Genomic DNA, 21807 nt, shown 5'->3' with positions numbered 1-21807 from the left:
CTCCCACCCATTTCTCCATAGAGACCATGGAGACAGATATTTATGGGGTGTAATTATTCCCACCTTTTTTTCTATTTTCTTTAGAGGAGCTCATCCTTAAAGGTCAGAAATGAACATTAGAGAGTTTACTTCCTTGTAGTTTTCTTCACTTTCCATGCCAAAACATTTTTATCTATATATTTCAGAAGCTTGCACTGTCTGTCCATCTATTTCCCAAGAAATGCCTCAATACTCAAAGTGCCCATTACTCTGACATTCAGTACTTGGATAATTTTATTGGCTGATGAAAAAAGGCTTTGTTTACCTGGTCCCCCTTGCTTGGTCATCTGCAGTGGATCCCAAATCAGATATTGTCCTTGCTGTCTTCCTCTTATCACCCTGAAGACTTTCAACAAGTCTATAATCATGTTTCCTACAGCATGTGGACCCTTTACAAGTGTGTTAAATACTAATATATTTCTTCTGCTGTAACCCTATATATCAACACTGTAATAATGTGAAATCACTCTCTTTCAAAGCAATTACTTAATAGATTTTATGGTGTACTTACATATGTACTCACACCATCCTCCTCTTGGTTTCTGCATTAGTAATTAAAAATTCAGCAGCTTGACTTGTTACTCCCCTTTGTATCCTTTTGTTATGGGATTACCAGTTTATCTGCTGTATCCAAATATTTTAGACTCTGCCTAGGTACACATGATAGAGAACCACACTCCTGATATAGTGAACAAAGGGCTATATGTTATTTTGAAGCAAAAACATAATTATATTTTGCTCATATATATTATCCAAAGAATCCAATAAAGATCAGATTCTTCTTCCCCAAGAGAGAAAGGTTTCAGATCTACATTTTATAGAAAAAGAAACATGCTCTTAACTTTATAATTTGCATTAGCATTTGAATCTCAAAACGTTGCTTCATTTGTTGCAGTTTCCAGACTTGCATTTTGAAAAGTCAGTGGTCTCCCACTGTGTTAAACTCCCTCCTACTTTGATTTTAAATTACAAAGGGGAGAGGGGGAAAAAGAGAGAATGTCATGATTGTAGCTGTTTGTGAGAGAAAAATACCAGGCTGAACTCCATACAAAAAAAAAAAACCTAAAAAAAAAAGGCACTTCCAAGCTTAGGATCCTTGGTTTTTTCTGTGTATAAACTACTCACTTGATTTTTATCTAAACTAGGTAGGATTAATGTTATTATCTGGAGGTACCACGACAGTTGACTGAAGACACTGACAGTGACAGGTTTGAACAACAATCAAAAGCAAGTTTGTGTCAAACTTAGCACAGAGATTGTTTAAATGGCCTGCCCCCATATCTGCCCTTTCTTTATTTCTGTACACTAGAAACAGCCTGAAGTTACAGAAGTCAGTTACTGGCAATACAAACTGACAGCCAGGTATGGCAGAAAAAAAATAATATCCTGTAGAACTCTCCCCATCTACAAAAGATATTACGTGCTTCTTGTATGGCATTATTAAAAACAGAACAAAGAAGTTTTCAGCAAACACAAACAATTAACAACCTCCCATTTCTATTTAAAATGCACAGATAGTGATTTTTTTCAAGTTATAAAGGGTTTAATTATTCATGGAAGATTCTCGTGAAAGCAACCTTAGTCATGGCATTTTAAAGCTACTTATGGAAAAGACAAATGAAAATAATTAAAAGTCTTTCCAGTCTAAGCAAGAGCTTTGTAAGCTAAACTAGGAATTCTCCATCTTATCTCATCTTCAACATGTTCTTAAAAATATCCTAAAATAAATTTACAGTGGTCAGTGAAGTACTGTAATCACAGATCAATCACAAGCAAGTTTCTCCTCACTTTCAGATTTTAACCAAAGTTATCGCTTAGCCCTCTTTCCCCCTCATTCCTGCCTCTATCCATTTAGCTGTGTAACTAATGATCAGAGTAATTCCTCATCATACTGACAAAAGACCTCCTGTGCCTACTATCTTTCCTGCAGACATAGTGCTTCAAATTGTTAACAGAGTATTTGCCCCTGTGGCTTTAAATCTATAAACTCATAGAACCTCATTAATGCTCTTCTCGAATTACAATGAAGCACACCTGGTGCAAGGTTTTGTCAAATTTACCTGTGAATGTTATTTATTTTAATGAAATAAGCTTTCCAAGAGAAATTGGGAAAGTTAGGTAAGCTTTAGAAACCTTGACAACAGGAAAAAATATTTCCAAATGAATAAATGAATCACTATTAGAGAACAGTGTTTGATGTTTAGATTTGCCTTTAATTTAAATCTTAGAAGCAGAAGATCAGCAAGATCTTTTGAGTGTGTTGTTTTATGAATCAATAAATGCAGTAACAGACCTGAAAAAACACAAAAATAACACATCTTAAAGAAATTCTCTTGCTGATGCTATATAGATTCCCACCATGATGAACTGCACCACTGGGACTGCATAAGAGCTCTGCCTGATGTGTATGTCAGGAATTCCCTCATATCATCCTCTCATTTCTTTCTTTTATTCTTCTTATTGCAGACATCCTTATTGCTACTCAACATGCAAAAGGGCTATGTGCTAAATTTCAACTTACTGGAATGTAATTTAAAAGGCTAATTTTACTTTTTTCCCATTTATAATCAAAATCCTATATTTACCCAAATTCAGTTTTCATAGTTTCTGTTTTTCTTCTTTCTCCACTTTAAAAAAAATCTATTCTGAACAAATTCAACAAAATCTTTTCCAAGGCAGGAATGCAGAGCCCATCATTTGCTGTTCATTTGTCTGCAATGTATATTATTAGGCCCTGACCCTACAGAACACAATTAAAAAAATGAGCACTTAACGGTGCAAGACCTATGGTGTCAGGGTGGGTGGAGGGTCAATTTTATTATGAAGTAACTTTTCACAACACTTACAGATTGAAGCAGGTAAATCAGCGAGCACTCCTGGATAACTATGACTGGAAAGGGAGTGATATTTGTTGCATGAAAAAGCGTTTCCACTGATGCCATTGTTTGGTCAAAGCGTCCTCCAAGTCCGCCCAAAGTCACAATCACATCAATCTAAAAGATAAAACAAAAACAGTCACTGATAAAACTCTCAAGAATGATCTTTAGACCCTGAAAATCCACAATAAAATCACTTTGGGAAAAAAAGAAAAAAATAACTACTGACTATAGAAAAGAGAATGTCAAATACAGTTATTTACTCCCATTACTGATAAATACCATTATGTGATTTTGAGGCTGAGTAAATTCATGGACAACATGTGGTACTTTTCAAAAGGATGTAACCGTTCTCCCTAAAACACAGGTCAGTCTTTGAAGGTACTTACCTGTCTGCCCTAAATATATGGAGCCTAAGATCTATCACTCCATATCTAAGCTCCTCAGGTAAGTGTGGTATATCTGAGCCATAGTATTCCCAGTTCTTCACATCATTTCAGTATTATCCTCACGGTTTATAGAGCAAATAAAGGAAATTTCAGGTTAGGGCCATTATATGTCATACTCATTCCTGCCACACAGCATTTCAATGTACAAGCAATATCCCTGAAAGGCTGGCTCTGCCCCAGATTAGAAGTACTGCTGAATAGGAAGTTCCACCCCAAGCAACTGGGACACCATCTCTGTCAGGGACAGAGACAGGCACAGGAGTGCTCTCCTGTCTCAATCCCATATACACAGAAAGCGCTATCTGACTGTTTGCAGTAGGCCATGGAGTTGGACTGCTCCTGCTCAGTTCTCTCACACAAATGTTCTAGATTTTGAACACTTTATTTCCTATAATCAGAAAGGGAGTATTTAAAAGCCCTGGTTAAGAACTTTTAGGTCCTCAGACAAAAGGTCATTGAGTGCAAAGTATTATTATTATTACTTCCATAATGTCGATCAGTTTTGTTCAGTAATTGTATTTTAAAAAGCTACCACTAAGTCATATCTAGGGCCCTAAAACATTGCAGCTCTAAAGTCTTAGGAAGCTGCCTTGACAATGGCCATCTGGTGAAGTTTTTAACTTTATAGAGCTTAAGTCTATGGCTGCTGTGATTACATGAAATTTTACTCAACCCAGGAGCCACATAATGGTGCTCTGTGAATCTGGAATGATGTATTAATAGCATCAGCTTCTATTTTTATTACCAGGTCTAGGGCTTTATGATTCTGTTGAATATTCTTTGCATGAAAATTGTCTTTTCCTTCCTTGAAGAAATATACCATTTTTCTCATCACGAGGAAAATACCTGAGAGGTCAGAATGGATCAATACAACACATTATATTAGCAGCAAACACTGAAACAAAAAAACTATCCTTGTACTGCTGACAGCATGTATTTTCTGTGCAGATTACAGATCACATAGACCTAACATACCACCAATAGAATATGAATTGTAGGAAAACCTATTCTTAAACAGAAGATAAAATAGCAAAAGGTAAAAAGCATGTGTTCCCAGCTAAGCCACAATACCATAATATATTTTCCCTTTTATTGATTCCACTGTAGAAGTAAACTGCTTTTGTTTGACTGGTGATGACTTTGAGTTAAAAGGGCGGATCAATTCTCTGAAGATAAAACTATTAATAAGACCCATCAACACCAGTTCCCTACCAAACAATCAGCCGCAAAATGCTCCCATCCTCCCCCAGTAGAAGCCATGAGGAAAATCTGCTACACTAACCTGGAACCACAGTGAAGTTAAGATGTCTGGCAAAGGATCAGGATCCACATGTATGTTGTTTTTCTTCTGAGCAATGGGACTGAAGCTTAAATATTAGCCTAGCCTCATCTTGAAGAAACTGAGCAACTCTGTATAGTTTCTTGGTGTATATGTCTCATCATACATGAACTGGTTTGTTTTGGCTTTGATGTTTTGTACAGTTTGAAAGGTAAGAATGAAGGAAACACAGACTCCCTTTGACTTGGAATTAAAATGATGCAGTAACATTCTGAATGTGTCTTCTTTCTCTTGTAAAACTGCCAGTATGTCAGAAAAATTCTGCTCTGTTATTCACACACATGTACTTGCCATGAAGTACAGGACACATCTCAAGCAATGAAGTGCTCAGTGACTGCAGCTTTCTGTGGTAGAGACTGCCAGAGCAATGCAAGCTGAAGAAAAACATAACAAAAAAAATACTTCCGTATTTTCTAGTATGACAGAAGTGATCCCAAAGTCCTACTCCTTATTCAACGGCAACAGTGCAGTCTTGTGGACTGGTTCCCAAAAAGTAAGAAAATAAAACCAATCTAGCATGGAGTAGATACATTGAAAAGGCATTCATAAACCAGAGGTTTGGGGTTGAGGTATGTTGGGAGAAGGCTAATAAAAATATCTGAAAAGGAAACATAGCTACTACTTAGGATACTTGCATGGATTGTGAAAATGAAAAACACAAGTATGTGACAAGTATGCAAGCAAACCCAGCTGGAATATGAGAGAAAAGCTAGAATTCTGCATTCCTGCGACAGTTGACAGTCCTGCCTTTCATTGGATAGTCTTGCAGAAGTGACAGGCATACAGACATTTTAGGACTTTCAGAGCCTTTATTTGAAGGTCTAAGTATATACACTTTGTTTATTTAACAAAAACAAAGAGAGGCTAAGTGCAACAAAAGTCTCAAGAGCTTTTCCATCCTAAAGCTAACATCTCTATTAAAAAAAACACACAACCCAAGAAATACAAACTAACAAAACAATCCCTTCCTTCCCTGCAATCACTGCTCCTCTCACTCTGTCAAGCACTTAAGAAAATGGATGTGCCACGAAAGCACATACACGACTCTTGGTCATTCTACAACCTAAGACAAAGTGAATACCAATGCACAAGACACATATATTCCCACACTACAGAGAAAAAGGCCATTCATTTTTCTACTATGATTTCCTGTATAACAGAGGCTACAGAATTAATACTATTACTGCTAATGAGCCCAGCAGGTAACATTCGACTAACACACTGTACTTCAACTGAAATGTCCATGCTTCACTTAAATGTCCCATCATCAGTCCCCTTACACAATTTGTTTTCACACAGTGCTATTCATTTCCTGAAAAAAGGATATAAAATCGTAAATAACTACAAAGAACAGCTTAGATCATTGCAGGCACATTCTCTTGGACTATCTATAACCTGACTTAGATGTAATGCACAGCATCTTTAAAGACTATGAAGCTTTAATTTAGAAAGAGTTGAAGATCTAAGGGTATGACCCAGTCATATTTAAATGATACAGCTATATGTTATTATCTCTTAAAAAAGTTTTAGAAGTCACTACCAAACAGCAGAGCAGTTAATAGGAGAAGGGAAGCATAAAGGAAGACTTTGTGCTTGCAATTCAGGGATGTATTTCTTCCTTCTTACCCAAGCTGTAATTTAGAGGGTACAGTAACCAAGGGGAGCTGAGGCTCCCACCACATTAGAATGAAGTTGCTCAGATTCCTGCTTCCACTGTCACAGAGACTATTGAAATGGATCACCTGCTGTAACCTTTGCAGGCTTGCTGAACACGGTCTGTTAAAACTGGTCCAGTTGACATTCCTGTTTCTGGTATGAATGGGTTAAATACAAAGAATATTTTCACTGTATGACTGAGGAACATGTATTTAAGGATACAGGAAGCTGGGAACTGCCTGGAGTGGGTGAAAAGTGTGCAATATCATTCATTGTAATGTCAGCATTGCCATGACATACAAGAGTGAAGTCCAAGGCTCAAACTGAGCACAGGATGCCCACTCTTTTCAAAACCATGCTCATTATCTCTGATAAGAAATACTCTCCCCAGGGAGAGGACGAACAACTCAGAGGACTTTTTTCCATATGAGCTCACTTTCAGCCAGACAACTTGCAAACAAACATGCTTAGGGTTTAGAGAAGTGGGTAGGTGAAGGGAAACACATTTACTGAAACAGCACTGAAAGAACTGCAAAAAGACCTCCCCTAAAGGAAAAAGGGAAGATGCTGTAAAAGCTCTGAAGTCATGATTAAACTCCCACCCTCTGAGACCATGGAGACTATCCACTGCTAATATCCAAGACATTACTATGCCAATTATAGGTCAGATGTCAGATAGCTTCCTTTTATCACCTCACTTCACTGAAATCTTTACATCTTCCACAGCCTTTCTTTATTTTCTGTCATTCATAAGCCTACTCCTTTAATTTTGGAAGTAATATGACATAGACAATAAAATTATTGTAGTAACATGCATGTACATTGGAAGCCTATTTTATGCTGAAATACCTATATATTGAAGTATATCGTATGTTGAAAAACAATCAAGTAGTAATGTGAATACTAAATTTAATATTGCTTTGTTGCTTCATCACTTCAATTTTGACCAGTTTACCAGAAAAGCATTTTTTTCTTTAAGGCAATTTGTCAAATTAGGATGTGGTTTAAAACTCCAGATATATCTTTTCTAGTCTTTGTATCAATCATGAAGACTTTAAAACACAGCAAGCACTTCCCTTGATAACAAATGAGCCAAAGTAGATTTTAGCTCATTTGTCCATAGCTGTATCAGAGCTCTTGTGCTGGCCAGATCACAGTCATTTTTTTATATCATCCTCAGAACTGCAGTGTAAATATAACAAACTATTAAAATCCTATTACCCAATGTTGAATATATAGCAAGTTATTATACATTTTAGTTGATTCTACTAGCTCTCTAGCTCAGTGTCTTACATGAAGGTATGGCATTCATTTCCTATAGGAATGATACGCTGAACCACACAGCAGCATCTGAACTTTGCTCAGGTAGAATCCTCTTTACTCTAGCCAGAATTTCCTTGTTATTTCAGACATCTGACACTTCATGGGAACAAGAGTTCTCAGCCAAAGGCTGCCATCCTGTCTGTGTACCTTCAATCAACTTCATCCTCACCTCACTGACTCCACTTATCTTTATATTATATTGTTCCAGCTCTTTCACAAAGCATTTCTTGCTTCTTACCTTCATTTTCTTACATTCTTATCCAAGTACTTTCTCTATTTATAACCCTTTTTATTTCAAATAAGAGGTTAATTCTTTCTGCTAATGACAGTAAGTATGCAAACAGATTGCATTTGTCTGCTTAAAGCAAGTAAGATGTACGATGGTAAAATGGAAATGAGAAAGATAATCTCAAAATCCAGTAACAGATCTGAGTAGCTGGAAACATTTTAAACCTCGTTTTACTACTGACTTGTATTTACATCTCTGGTCAAATGACCTTATTTCATTTCAGTGCTTTGGCTTTGCTCTCTCTTGCAGGTAAATGGAATGTTTGAGAGTGTATATAACATCATCTGGCATTAATTTTGTGGAACATAAACTTCATAACCATTGTCTTAATTCTTTCTTACTTAAAGAAACCTAATCTACAAAATCTACAGGAACTGCTGGACTCCAAGCAATCTGAATTTGGCGGATTGTTTCTATGCTGAATATTCATGTTATGACCTTGATCAAACAGTACTCGCTGTGCCTCAGACGGAGTAAGGACACCATTAACTCCCACTCTGCATTGCTGGTCAGCTGGAGAAAGCTCTACAATTCCTTCTGCATGTGAGATCAGGGTCACTGGAATTCCTTATTGCCTCACATTTTCTGGGTGAAAGGCCTGTCCCCACTCTGTTACCATGCTGTTGTGAGTAAGTAAAAGTGCACTAAAACTCTTAAAGCAACTTATTCACTGAGGCTTTGTAGAAAAGTGTGTGCTGGTTTTGACCCAGACACATTTATTCTGTGCATGAACAAGGATCCCAGGACTATCAATCATGTGTCTGCTGAAAAATCATAAAATCTCCTCATCTTTTAAAGCAGTATGAAAAGACATTCACAAGCATCAGGCTAATCTTTCTGTTCCCATAACAGAACCACTGTTATCCACAGTTCTCACGGTGGTATCACCCCCATGGAAGCACAAAACCAATAACCAAACTATCACATCCCTAATAAAGGAAGTCCTGGATTTGTACTAGGAGCAGTGCAAGAGGCCCTCAAAAGATTATGCTGAAATGGTCTAGCAAACCTCTTTAATGATCTGTGAACACTGTGTTGGGCACATGCTGTGGTTTTAATCATTTTGTATATTGCCTTCAGGAGTTAAAAAAAGGAAACACAAACTATCTAAAACCTCTCATCAATGAACAACTTAAGGAAGAAAAAAAATTATTCCATCCTCTTCAAGAGAATCTGTTAATTGCGAGCTTTGTATTTCATACTTCACTTAACTTCGGCTGTCAATCTTTACTGTAGTAGCCTTTCTTCCTCTCCCTCCAATATATTTCCATGTTGTTACAAGATCAGCGGGTCAACAGAAGTACAACACGCTGGCTCCCAGCCAGCAGGGCCCCCACCCCACTGTGCTCATGCCTGTCATTCCATAACCTTCAACTAGAGCCAGCCTGCAGCCTGTGCTGAAGGGTCGGCAGGTGGGAAGGGCACTGCATAAGGAAGAGGCTCTTTGCTGCAAAGAGTCTCCCTAGAAGCCTCCCCAAGTTATTCCCCCAAGGGATACAGGTCATGATCCAGACCACGGAGTCTTGTCTGGTCTGTGGCTCCTGCTGCAGCCTGCTGGCAGATAGACAATCTTGTACAGGAAGGTCCCTGGCTACTCAGGACCTGATAGATCAGACAATGTAATTTCTGCCTGCCAGCCCACAAACAGGATATATATCCTGTATCAGTAAGAGTGTACAGCAAGACCTTGCCTCATTGACATCCCTGCAGCCCCTGCCAGCATCTCGGCACACAAACCCCAATACAAGTCCCCACTTCAGGCTAAATAATCACCCTCATCACTCAGCTCCTTACTATTTCTGTTTCTCTAGAATGTTGGGATGAATAGAAGATGTGTGTCTTGGCCACAAATCTCCCTTTCCTTCCCCACCATACCTTTGTGTGGTTTTGTTTCAGCTCCTGCTCAGACGCTGGTTTGGGACCCTTGGAAAGCCCACAAAGGAAGATAAAAAAACCCTGTGTTATTGCAAGGCAAGGGGGTAGGTTTTCTGTAGACAAGAGTGTCTATATGATATGCTCTGCCAGCAGCCCTCAGGTGCTTACACCCTCCCATGAACACGGAAAGCTGAATTCAACACTATTGACAGGTGAGACCTTTTCCTGTGACTTCCTAAACCAGGTGGGTCTATTCCTTAAAATTAACTTTCTACCTATTTTTATTTCAACTCTGTCGTATTAAGTTTAGGTGTCAGATTTTAAGGAAAGAATAACAGATTTTTAAGGGGAAACATTCCATACAAAATATGGAAAATTTAAAAATCTCAAATTCCATTATATATATAAATATTTTTTTTAATTGAGACCCCTGGTGGCCTAGTGGTTAGCGTGCAGGACTTTCACTGCTGCGACCACGGGTTCAAATCGCGGTCTCCTGGCCTGATGGAGGTCGTTAGCCCTGTGTGGCCATCCATCTATGAGAAGGACACTCTAAACAAACCTACGTCCTGAGGACCTCACTGCCATTGTCCAAGCTTGCTTGGCCCCGGCAGATGAACCTTAGGATTAAAGGGTGGGCTCAGTTCAGCGCAGGCTGTGTCTCACCTAAAAAATCCATTGCGCAGGCTGGAAAGGTAAAAGACCTTTCCCCAAATCTTCGTTCGCGAAGATGGGCCATTATTATTATTTATTATTTTTTTTAATTATTTCATTTGAGTAAGAGGTAACGGCTCAGGCACTTTTGCTGCATATCATAACATTTAGCAGTGAAGTCTGTATAAAAGACACCACAAATAAGGCAGAGCTTTGGGAGACCTTAACTCTCCCACAGCAGCATTGCAGAGGACATAAATGCAAGAGGCACTTGTGCCTGGGTAAGGCAAGATATTAGCTCTGCTATTTAAAATGTTTCAACTCGGGTTCACACAGGTCTGAAGATCTCCCGATAGGTCCCAACAGAACAGTAATATTTTCAGCTGGTCTGAACATTAATCTTCATGACGAACAAGGGGATAATAGCCTATCTTATTATACTCCAGGGACAGAAATAAGACCAGAAACTAAAGATGGAAAATTTTTCCTGTGTCTCTCAGGCCTTATTCTGTGAATAGTTTCTCTTTTGAGTGATTTCACTGAATACCTGGGCTGTACAGAATTTTTTTTGTAAGGGAGGACAGATTTGCAGAAAGAAGCCTTGAATTTATACATTTGTTTATAAGAGGCTGGATATATTTTTATATTGAAGAAAGTAGGTTACGATTTGGATGCCAATTTTCCTTTTCAGCATAGGTTCAGTATTTATAGCAGGTAATTTACACATAGCCTGAATAATTACAGAATCTATTTTATTTTTCTACACTGCCCTCTAGACCATATAAGTTTAGCTACACACTTAAAAGAAATGAAGCACGATTTCTTAAACTGGAGGCCCTTGTGAAGCTGTAAACATTTTATGTGCACATTTAATTTGAACAAAATATTGAGCTTTAATTGTTCAGTGCTTAATTGTTCAGTAGTTTAAAAGGGAAACTTGCTGGTTTCAAATATTATGAGGCTGCCTCATTTTGACAATATTTGTGAAGAGTTAAATTACTGTAAGCCCCTCTGCCCCTTCTTGAACACCATTGGTGTCAGCAAGTGGTGCAGAAATAGATGTCAGGGAAAGTCAAAGGATTGTAGAAGACAACAAGGCCTCAGGAATAACAGGCTAAACCATTTCTGCATAGTACCAGCCACACACTTTTACTTTCCAACAGCCTTAATACCTTCCTCTCCCCTCTGCCCTCAATACTCCTTTCTAGGTAAGGAAAAGAAAAAAAAAGAGGAAGAGCCACCACAGATTCAAAAGCCTTGACCACTATTACAATTTCAGTGTTTGTTTTGGCTATTCAAAGGCCATACAATATTACAAAAAGAGGGAAAATGTCATGCAAAAAAAAGAATCCAAAACTGGTAAGGAAGCATTCTTATATGCACTACTGAAGTTAAGTTTCCTTGAAGAGGATAAAAAAGAAGAGAAGGTAATTTGTTGATTGATTCACCTACTGCTTCAATGACCAGACCACTGCAGTTCATGAAGTTATGAAAGTGCGCTCTCTAAAGCCAGGGTTTCTTACATTCACAAATGTAGAAAACTGCTAAAGTTTTTACGAAACTATCTCAACAATAGCCAAAACCCTGTCATTTATTCTTGACAAGCATCTCAATTTAGTAAGGAAGAAACCATATTTGAGATATAAAAAATGCCCTGACTATTATAATCTGCAGTTAAAATTTACCATACTAGCACAAATTTCTTAATATGCTTAATAAGAAACTTACATACCATTAACTAAAAAGATTTTCATAAAAATACTCATAACTTATGGGAGATTTCATAGCACTGCAGTATTCATGTGTCAAGCAGGAAAAAGAACCAAACAAGTTATTTATGAAAATCTCAGGCAACAAACTGAGCGCTCACTCTGTGAACTGCACAAAAATTCCTGGTGTCAAAAGTTATGGCTGTTCAGCATTTCCTACTACAATATCCACCTCCAAGACTCTGTCAATTCAAGTATGATAGTCTTTTGAGAATAATGGTATGTCAGTGTAGCCTGACCATTTTCCCAGCATGGAGTCAGTAACATCAGCAATACCTGCTATCAGGGAGTTCTGCTCCTGTAAAGCAGAAGGGGCTGGAAGGGGGAGAATCACATCTCCTATGAAGAGTTGTAAACAGGACAAAATTGGTGGTTACAAAGGGAGCAGTACATCACCTGTAGTAACCTCACACTTTCTGTTTCGAATATATTTAGCTTTTGACTAAGTTGAGAGAACAGTAGCTGGCTTCCTTATTAGCTTCTGCAGTCCTGTTAATGAGCACATCCTTGATCTCTTAAATCCCCTGAACTGCCTAATAAACAGTATTTTTCCCCTTGTTCTTCCTCTCCCCAATGTTTGATACAGGGTTTAACTTTTTTAAACAAACAAACTGAAATCAATGTGTTCTTCAGAATCCTAGATCAAATACAAGCCCCAGTAGAATATAGAAGGATTATATAAGAAAATTTCTTTGTATGTGATGCACTGTGTTCTTGCAGACACTCATTTTGCATGAAATTATTCTAACACATATATACACAAGATATACTTGGTGTGTCTTGCTATAGTGGAATAGGTAGACAGCTTGTTTCCTTGGCATGAAATTAGGGTGCTTCTCTTTGGGAACTGGCAAGTTGTGATATCCTGTATTGCAAGAAATGCACTTTGTCATACCTTTACAATGGAAAGCATTAAAATAATTCGTAGGAAACATGGGTTAGACACTGCATTCCTGGAAGGTGGACTTGGACCTTAGAGTTAAAAGAATATGTCTGAAAACCCTATAGGAGGGATTTACTCCAGTTGGAAGATATTATGAAGTTCTACATTTTAGAAGTGGGAATTAACAGGATACACTTTAGATCCATTTGTTTCTTTTGGACAGGAAAAGTTCATGAGGAGGATTACTATTAATAACTCAAGAAAATCTTTTGATGCAGCACTTGGCAGTATAAGAACCTTCTCATTACATGTATTTAACTTCCCTGAAAATATATCTCATTTGCATTTTTTATTCTCCTTCCGTGAAGCATTAAGAAGAAAAACTCAACGGTGCCACAAAAACTGAACAGGTTTATTCTCAATCCTGCCTCCTACACAGGAATTGGAGATAAAGCCACAAACTTCAGGGTCCTTATGGTCCTTCAGGTCCAGTGGTGGAGCACTGGAACAGATTCCACTGAGCAGTTGTGGATGCCCCAACCCCGTAAGTGTTACAGGCCAGGTTGGATGAGCAGTCTGGTCTAGTTGATGGTGTCCGTGCCTGTGGCTTGGGAGTTGGAACTAGACGATGCTTAAGGTCCCTTTTAACCCAAATGATTCTATGGTTCCATGATTCTTATAAAAGCTTCATACTCCAGCTCCATGTCAGCTTTGGTATTTTCCAGTTTGCCTCTCCTGTTTTGGTATTTAGTTACTTCCTTGTTCCCAAATCCTGGCATGACTGTCCTCATTTCTAAGCCTTGCTTTAAAAGCCCTTCCCACTACTGTCCTGGATCCCCAAAAGTCTTCAGAAATGAAAACAAGTAGTGTTCCATCATGAAATTACCAACTACTAACATGAGCAGCAAAATTACAACTCAGTCAGGAATGGAAGCCAATGTATTTAGTGCTAAAAAAAGTCAAATCATCAGGAATAACCTCAACTGATAGAAAAAAAACAAACCTAAGCTGAACAGAGCACAGTATTTGCAGTAATTATACCCTTTCTCTGTAGGACTGTTCTTTATGTAAAAAAAATATTCTCTTTTACAGTATTTTCTAATTTTTGTTTTAGAGCATTTTCTGTTTTCCTTCAAGGTCTTTTTCCTCATGTAAGACAAAGCAGAGAGGGCTTAATAAGCTGTTTGGACACTGCATAGCTGAAGGTGGTAAATGAACATCATTGTCTTCTCTTCGGCACTTCGTAAACAGAGGGCTGCGCTAATATGTTTAGCCTCCCTCAACAGAAAAGAAAGTGGACTGATATGATACTTTAAAAATGCAAAGAGAAGAATGTTTGCATTCACTTAAAAGAATTAATATCCTAGACTGCTGACTGATTGAACCTTTAAAGTGTAATTTGAAAATGGAAATGTTAGTATAGTATGCCTTTATTGCCAAGGGTTTTTAGGAAGAGTTGGTTTGGATATTTTCCCTTTTTCATATTGACACTGGTACTTTTATCAATTTAAGCACACTAACATTAAACCACTAAAAGGCATGTAGGTTTCAATAAAATTCATTTTTTATATCCTCAGCCCATATAACTAAATGAGCTGCTTTAACTTTTTTTAAGCAGAAAAGATAATAAAGTTAAATGAAAAGTCCCAGAGCTTAGTTTTAAGACTAAATGGTATTTTAGATGAAACAGTTAAAGAAAGCAGAGTTTGTAACTCTGAGATAAAGGTTTAAATCTATCTTTATATTATGAGGATTCTTCTTGGAGCTGCAAAATTCATAAACACACTTCCAGGTCTCACTAGTGTGAGCTGCTACAAGCTACCTGTGAGTCAGACCAGAGATGCTGTTATGGAAAGAGCATTTGATGAAGATTGGGAATTGGAGTATCAACCCCAGTTGTACAACTAGCATGCTGGGAGACTGTGGACAAGTTGCTTCTGTACTTCTGCTCTCTGATCTGCAAATGAAAGATAATAGTGTACTCTTCTAATGCAAGATCTGCTGATCCCTAAATAAGAGATATTGTAAGCTTGTTTATCATTTTGCCAGTTCAGTTGGTTTCTTGAAATAGCTTGTGTTAAGGTGAGAGAAAGTTAAGAACAGAAAGTAGTACTAGGTAGAAATAAGTTTATTTGAAGGCCTTGTAATGAAGAAAGGAAAGTATTCACATAACTACAGGATGAATTAAATAGTGATTAAAGCAGTAAAGCTTTAATCTATTAGTGTGCACACCTAATAGACCATAAACAACGTGAAAGAAACACACAGCAGCAATAAAAACAGAGTTATTAAGATATTAAAAAAGCACCACTTAGGGCAGAATAGTGCACTGCCAGAAAATGTGTGCAATGTGTGCGTTTCCATATGTACTTGCACATACATGTGTGTGCATGTGTATTCACAGTCATGCAGAAAGAGAAAGAGAAATATCTAACAGCCTTTAGGTTGGAAAGAAACTTCAGGAGTCAGATTCTCTTGGTGGTACTTCACTGCTTCACCCATCCAATAGAATGCAGTTCACAAAATGAATTAGGGCTGCGGATAGGGAAGATTAAGCCTGATTCTAGCTTGCAAAATTTTGTTCTAAAATTCACTGCAGTATGCAATTATAAATACATATAATTAGGTGACTTAGATTTCATGAAATGACCCAAATGCTGCTTTCTGCATGACTTGCCTATGCAACAAAAATATGCAATGTAAACTAGAAATAAGTAACCCTGAGTATTAAAACTAGTCTAAGAGTGTTTGTTTAAGAAATAAAGAAAAAGCAGTCACAAATTTGGCTAATTGTTCTAGAAGACAGAATTACTGCTGTTTATATCAAACAAGATGCTCAGGAACTAATGCATTTTTTCTCCCAAATTTGTGTCTCAGTTAACCATCAACGTTAAATGCATATTTCCTTGTTGTAAAGACATTTCTAAGGCCTCTTCTCAAACTGAACTCTCTAAACACCTTTAAAATCGAAACCAACTTTTTTTGCAGCCTTCTCTCCAGATAGATACTGAGTATCTATCTCATCTCCACTTCCCCTCAGGTGACATCCAAGAAAACTGCTTGACATGATTATCTTTCAGTACTCTATTCCTCTGTTCAAAAGTTATTTGTTCAAAAGCTATTTGGATGATCAGGAAGGAAGAGGAGGAGGGTGATGAAGGTGCAGAGACATGGAAAGGAAATTAGGCAAACTTAATTCCTTTGGAACAAAATATTGCCCCCATATGTTCACGTGATCTCAAAAACCTCCTTGACATAGAACTTCTGTAGAGGTGACTGATAAATCAGAGTAGAAATTTTATCCATTCAGTATAGCAGATCAATGATAACTTATTCTCCAACCAATGAAGGAACATCCATTTCAAATACCTCAGCTACTCACAGTTGAATTTCATCCAGACAAACTACGTCACAGGATTGTGGATCCATGGCATACTCTGAATGCAATTTAGTTCCCAGCTTAACATACTGCTACTCAGAAAGAGCAGTAAGCACATCATAACTGTGGTATCATTTTTTTAAAGATACTAAAGAGATACATTCCTTGTTTAGCTATTTCAACTATAAATTATGAGAAAACAGATTTGTAGTGTCTCTTTGTCATATTCCTCTTTGACAAATACTTTGGATAAGCCAGACAGAGTGGGAAAAAATAAAAACTGGTGTCATACATATTTTTCCTGTAACCAGTAAGACATATTCCACCTAGTTAATACTCTCGGTTAAAAGGAAAGCTTTTATTATATTTTTTCAAGAAGGAAAAAAAATCCACTTTGTGACATGCAAGTTTGTACTTGAGGTCAAAAAAACTATATGCAGATGAAGAACCCCTTCTTTATCCAATTCTACTTTTTAGACCCTGGACCTTCTTTTCTTCTCAGCTGTATGTGATTCCCAGGTGAACATAGAATTCAGTGACAGCTGTTTTCTCACCACTTGACATTTTTTATGGCAGAATGTTACCAATAAAAACCCCTAAATTAAATGAAAATGTAAGTATTTAAAGTGGCTAGAGTTTCAGAGGAGCCAAGAGGTTGCATCCATAAACTGAGGACAGTGTATTTTGCAAGTGCTCAGAATCTCTGCGCTATTGGGAAACCAGACATCAAGTTACGCATTGCATTACAAGGACATTCTGAAGAACCGCCAGTCACCTACTAACAAATTATACTCAATGTTTCTGAACAAAGGGCAAATTGGAAACCAAACTTGTAATTGTGATACAGTTTTGTCTTCCATTTGTTTAAGTTTCACATTTTATCTGCCTGAGCCAATGACCTTATATAAGAGAATGCAGAAGACCAAAAATAGAAATGCATGATGCTCTAGTTACTGTGCATTAATCACCTGATAGCATCTTATTATGTTTGATGGAATAGACACTGTAAACAAGAAGCAGCTAGGATTTCATGAACATGGTACTTAGTTTTAGAAAATTATTCTGTGTTACTTTTTACATGTCTAAAAAATTCATTGTTTTTAAAGCATATCTCTTACATGTAATGGCATGAAAATATAACTGAATGGAAATCTTAGGTTTAGTGCATTACTGCAATGACATTCTGGCTTGTTCTCTGGAAAATATCATCCAGGATTACAATGCAGTATCCTTTAGCCAACTCAACATGGCTTTATTATGAGAGTGGTCAAAGAATTCAAACTTTTACAAATAGACTACTTATTGTTGAAACACATCTGTAGTTGCCATGTTCCCATTGCTCTTATTTTAACCATACATTGATTATTCATTATAAAACATGTTGTGATAGCTTAAAAAAATTCCCTCTAAAATAATAGCTGGGATTTGATAATGAACAAAATCCAGGAAACATTCAAGTTCTCCTTTGTTCTAAGGGTATTTCTGTTAAGAAGAAAGCACCTTACTTGCCAAGTTCAAAACAAATCCTAGGCACATCTGTTCCAATGGCACTTATTATCACTCCCATTCTGGATGGGAAGACACCCCTCCGAACCCTTGTGATGATAAATTATAGGGGAAAAGAAAATAAACTATCATACAAAGAGTTTCCTGGCTCACAGCCAAACAGATAAGAGAAGTGTATGGTGAAACCTTCCCATCTCTGTCTATACTGATGGGGAAAAGAACTCTGATGAACAACAGTGTGTATTGAGACGCAACTGCAGATGCAACAGCACTCCAAAATGTCCCAGGGACATTTATTTCCTTTAGAAGAACATGACATTTCAAAATAGCTTAAGGAAAAAGTGGTTAATTTTTTATCAGCCTAGAGTGAGGAAAGAAAGAGAGAGGGGTATCGGCATTTCCATCCCTTGCTGCTTTGGTGGAGTATGGTGATCTCAGAAAATCAGACAACTTCCTTATCCTGCCACAGTGAAAATGGGGAAAAAGGAGGTTTAAGCATATTTTTCCATGTTGTGCTGTTTTAATTTTCTTACATGTCTCTTGCCCTCACCTTAGGTAAGAGGATGCAGCAGCTCTTTCCTCTCTTTACCCACAGGTGAAGAGCAGAAGAGAGAGGTCAGCTCTTATGAATGATTGTTCCACTGGGAGGAAGGGGCAGCAATTCCAAGAGCACATCTGCTACTGACCCACCACGATTAAAATTCCTAAGGAATTTTAACTTTTCATCTCAGAGAGACAAAACAAGTGGGCCTCCGAAACTAAACTGTGGAACAGGAGGCAGAACGTTGCCTTCCTTGCCTTTCAAATGAAATGAGCTGCTGACAACTCCATGTGGCTCCTTTTAAGTTTAGTGCACTGCTTGCTCTGCAAAGGCTCCCTTTGATTCCAGGGGAACTGTTTGCAGAAGGAGGTATTGCTTACCATATGTAATATTGGCAGGATAAGATTCCCTCTCTCCATCTCACCTTTGGATGGGGAGAGAAAGGAGATGAACATCAATGCTTAGTGTGTCAAGTCTTGAAAATATATTTACGTGCCAAAGTGGGACTCTTTGAACACCAACCACAACAGCTCTTCTGTACTTTGGGTAGTTCATTAACAGAAATCAATGTAAGCTGCCTTTTAAGAAAGCCAACACTTGTTCATCGACACACTTTGTAATTCCTATTAGCAGAAGCATCAACGCTTACAAGGTGTGCAGTAAATTATGGCAAAACTGCAGAATGGCAAGGCTACAGAAACTAGTTACGTTTCAGTGTAAACTTATAAGATAAACCTAAATACATTGAGAGAAAGAGTAATTACTAAGAACCAGAGACAAAAGATTTGTTGTCTTTACCTGGAGGCCCTTCTTCTCTATCTTTTTCTGGAGTATCTGAAGACACTTGGTGAAATCTGTGAGGTCCTGATCCATGGTCTCAATTAACTCGCATCCCTGGTGAAGAAAGCAGTAAAACAGAGAGAGAAAAAAAAGTCAATCATTTTTCAATTTTGAGAACTAATGATGTCTTTGGTGAAATTAACTGCAGTCAATAGCTCAGAGTCTCTGCATGGAGATGCAGAATTCAGTAAAAGACTATTACCCTTACAGAGCCCAAAGACCATAGGTCTCAGCTTAACAAGTTACTATGAAATAGCAGTTTGATGGGTAAAGGAGTAGATATTCAAAACCCATTGAGTACATTTGTGCCTTTGCATAAGCATGTTTTATGATGCTCTGCTGCATGAGCAAGCTCTGGTGTAGCAAGCCCTGGGTAATCAGTAACTTCCATGAAAATGACTATTCTCTCTGGTGCTGCTACATATATTCAAATGTGTATAAATGTAAGCATACAAAAGTGTTCAAGCTTACAGACCCCAGTGCAGTTCTAGCAGTTAATTTGCAGTGATCCAACAGTGATTTCCTTGCAGTGGGGTACTATGGATGAGAGTATGTTAAAGTAGAGAAGAGTAGGAGTTCAGATTTCTTAATTAAGAACTAAAGCAATTCCTAAGCCTCTGAAAAAAAGCTGAGTAAGGAAAAGTGGAGTGCTTCTACCACATAAAGTCACTATTCAAAGAGGTTTCAAGGATACAAAACACCAAGTAAAGCATTGTAAATGAAAATAAAAACCATACATGCTGCATTTAGAGGTTCCCTTTCATACCACTACAAGGTTCCCTTAAAAGCCTTTTATCTTTGTCTTACCTGACAGATTTGAATTTTCGCCTATACACAATAACAACTGATAAGAGAAAAACATTCAGACTATATAATCTTTGTATGCGTGCCTGTGTTTATAAAGTGCATTATTTTGTTACATCAAAAAACCCAACCCAACCCAAAGAAAACCCATAAACCAAAACCAAAGCCAACAAACAAAAAAACCCAAACAAACCCCCTCCCCCCAAAAAAACTCCAAACCACAACCAACAACCAATACCAAATTGTTGAAGTTGCCTCTACATTAGTTGTGAAAATAAAGGCACAGAAGACAAAACTTCCCAGATTAGTGTGAATTGCATGCAACAATGTAACAAGCCTCCAATAGGAAAACATACACTATCACTGAGGTGTTTCCCCACACAGTCAGAATGCATATGAAACCAAATAAAGCCATAATGCAGAAGGGGCTGCATTTGGATGAAGTAGAAGAGGTAAGGGAGGAGAAGATAATGACATGGTTTTTTATTATATCCCTTCTCCTCCCTCCTCAAAAACTTCTGAAAGGAAACACAGTCAAAGGTAATAGCCTTTCTGATACCTGATATTGCCCTAAATATCTTTTCAGGCTTGCCTGGATGAAGAATCATATTGCTGCAACAGCACAGGTAATCAGAGACCTCCGTTGCAGACGTGATGCTGCTGCCCCCACAAAAGGGTTAGGGAAAATGTAGCTGGATCCTGGACTCAGTGCTAAGCATGAAACAATCTGAAGAGCTGTCACATCTCTTCACTAGGAAAGGTAAAAGGGTAATTGACAGGAAAAGAAGGGACACAAGCCATCTGGAGCCTATAATGAACATATGAGTTTGGCAACACCAGCCAGAGACACCAAGGGAACCAAGGAAAGGTATACGGGTGTTCAGGCCCACCCAGAAAGCTCACAGTTGGATCTGAAAACTACTGAAGGGAATTTGTTAATCAAAGCCACTCTAAATGAAAAGATGTTTCATTCACTAAGGATGAGGTGCTCTCAAACAGTCTCAATATCAGCACTGATAGTAGGAGGAGACACCAAGCTGTGAGAAACCTTGAACAGACAGAACCTCCTCAGTCTTTCTCAGACAGCCACTGAACAGCATGAGAACGCGACAGATAAAGAGTAAATCAATGGCAGGGACAGCTACTGCTGAGCATGGGAGAAGAGACACAACCTCAGTTACCAGCTCTTAAATTGGCAGTAGAGAAGGAAGGCTTTTTGTCTTTTGCCAGGGCCATTCCTTGGCTTCACAGCATTGGTAGAAGTAAGCATTTTATAGGTACCAATTTATAAATAAAAAATTTAACCTCAACTCTCCCTCAGCACTTTGAAATACTCCTGCAGTCACTAACAAGACTGATCTCCTTGAACAGACAGGTTTTGGCAGCTGCAGGTATGCTGCAATTCTGCTTTCCACAGAGGGAAGACAAAAGTGTCAAGTTCTATCTTTTTTTTTTTTAAGTGATGATCTAAACCAGCTTAAATTATTTCATTATTTATTCTTTTATGCTACTATTAAGAACATTTCACTTGAGTTCAGTTCTTGCCCAGCTTCTCAGGATGTTCTTTGATAAGAAAAATATTCTA

At 37.9% G+C, this 21807-nt stretch overlaps 1 protein-coding gene across 5 annotated transcripts in view; it reads right to left on the bottom strand.

Annotated features, from left to right (window-relative positions):
• TPK1 (thiamin pyrophosphokinase 1) overlaps positions 1-21807 on the bottom strand; it is a 311065-nt gene that overhangs the window by 107572 nt on the left and 181686 nt on the right. For 4 of the 5 annotated variants that reach the window (XM_027675794.1, XM_027675793.1, XM_027675792.1 and 1 more), the window contains 2 exons: positions 19377-19472; positions 2886-3032 (listed from right to left, as the gene is read on the bottom strand). In XM_027675794.1, coding sequence (XP_027531595.1) covers positions 2886-3032; positions 19377-19472 — 243 coding nt within the window. The remainder of the gene's footprint in view (positions 1-2885; positions 3033-19376; positions 19473-21807) is intronic. The other variant, XM_027675796.1, reaches the window with a different exon arrangement.

Source organism: Neopelma chrysocephalum, unplaced genomic scaffold (genome assembly GCF_003984885.1).
Source record: "Neopelma chrysocephalum unplaced genomic scaffold, ASM398488v2 Primary Assembly neopelma1_26, whole genome shotgun sequence".
Taxonomy (NCBI): domain Eukaryota; kingdom Metazoa; phylum Chordata; class Aves; order Passeriformes; family Pipridae; genus Neopelma; species Neopelma chrysocephalum.
This window is presented reverse-complemented; position numbering and strand designations above follow the sequence as displayed.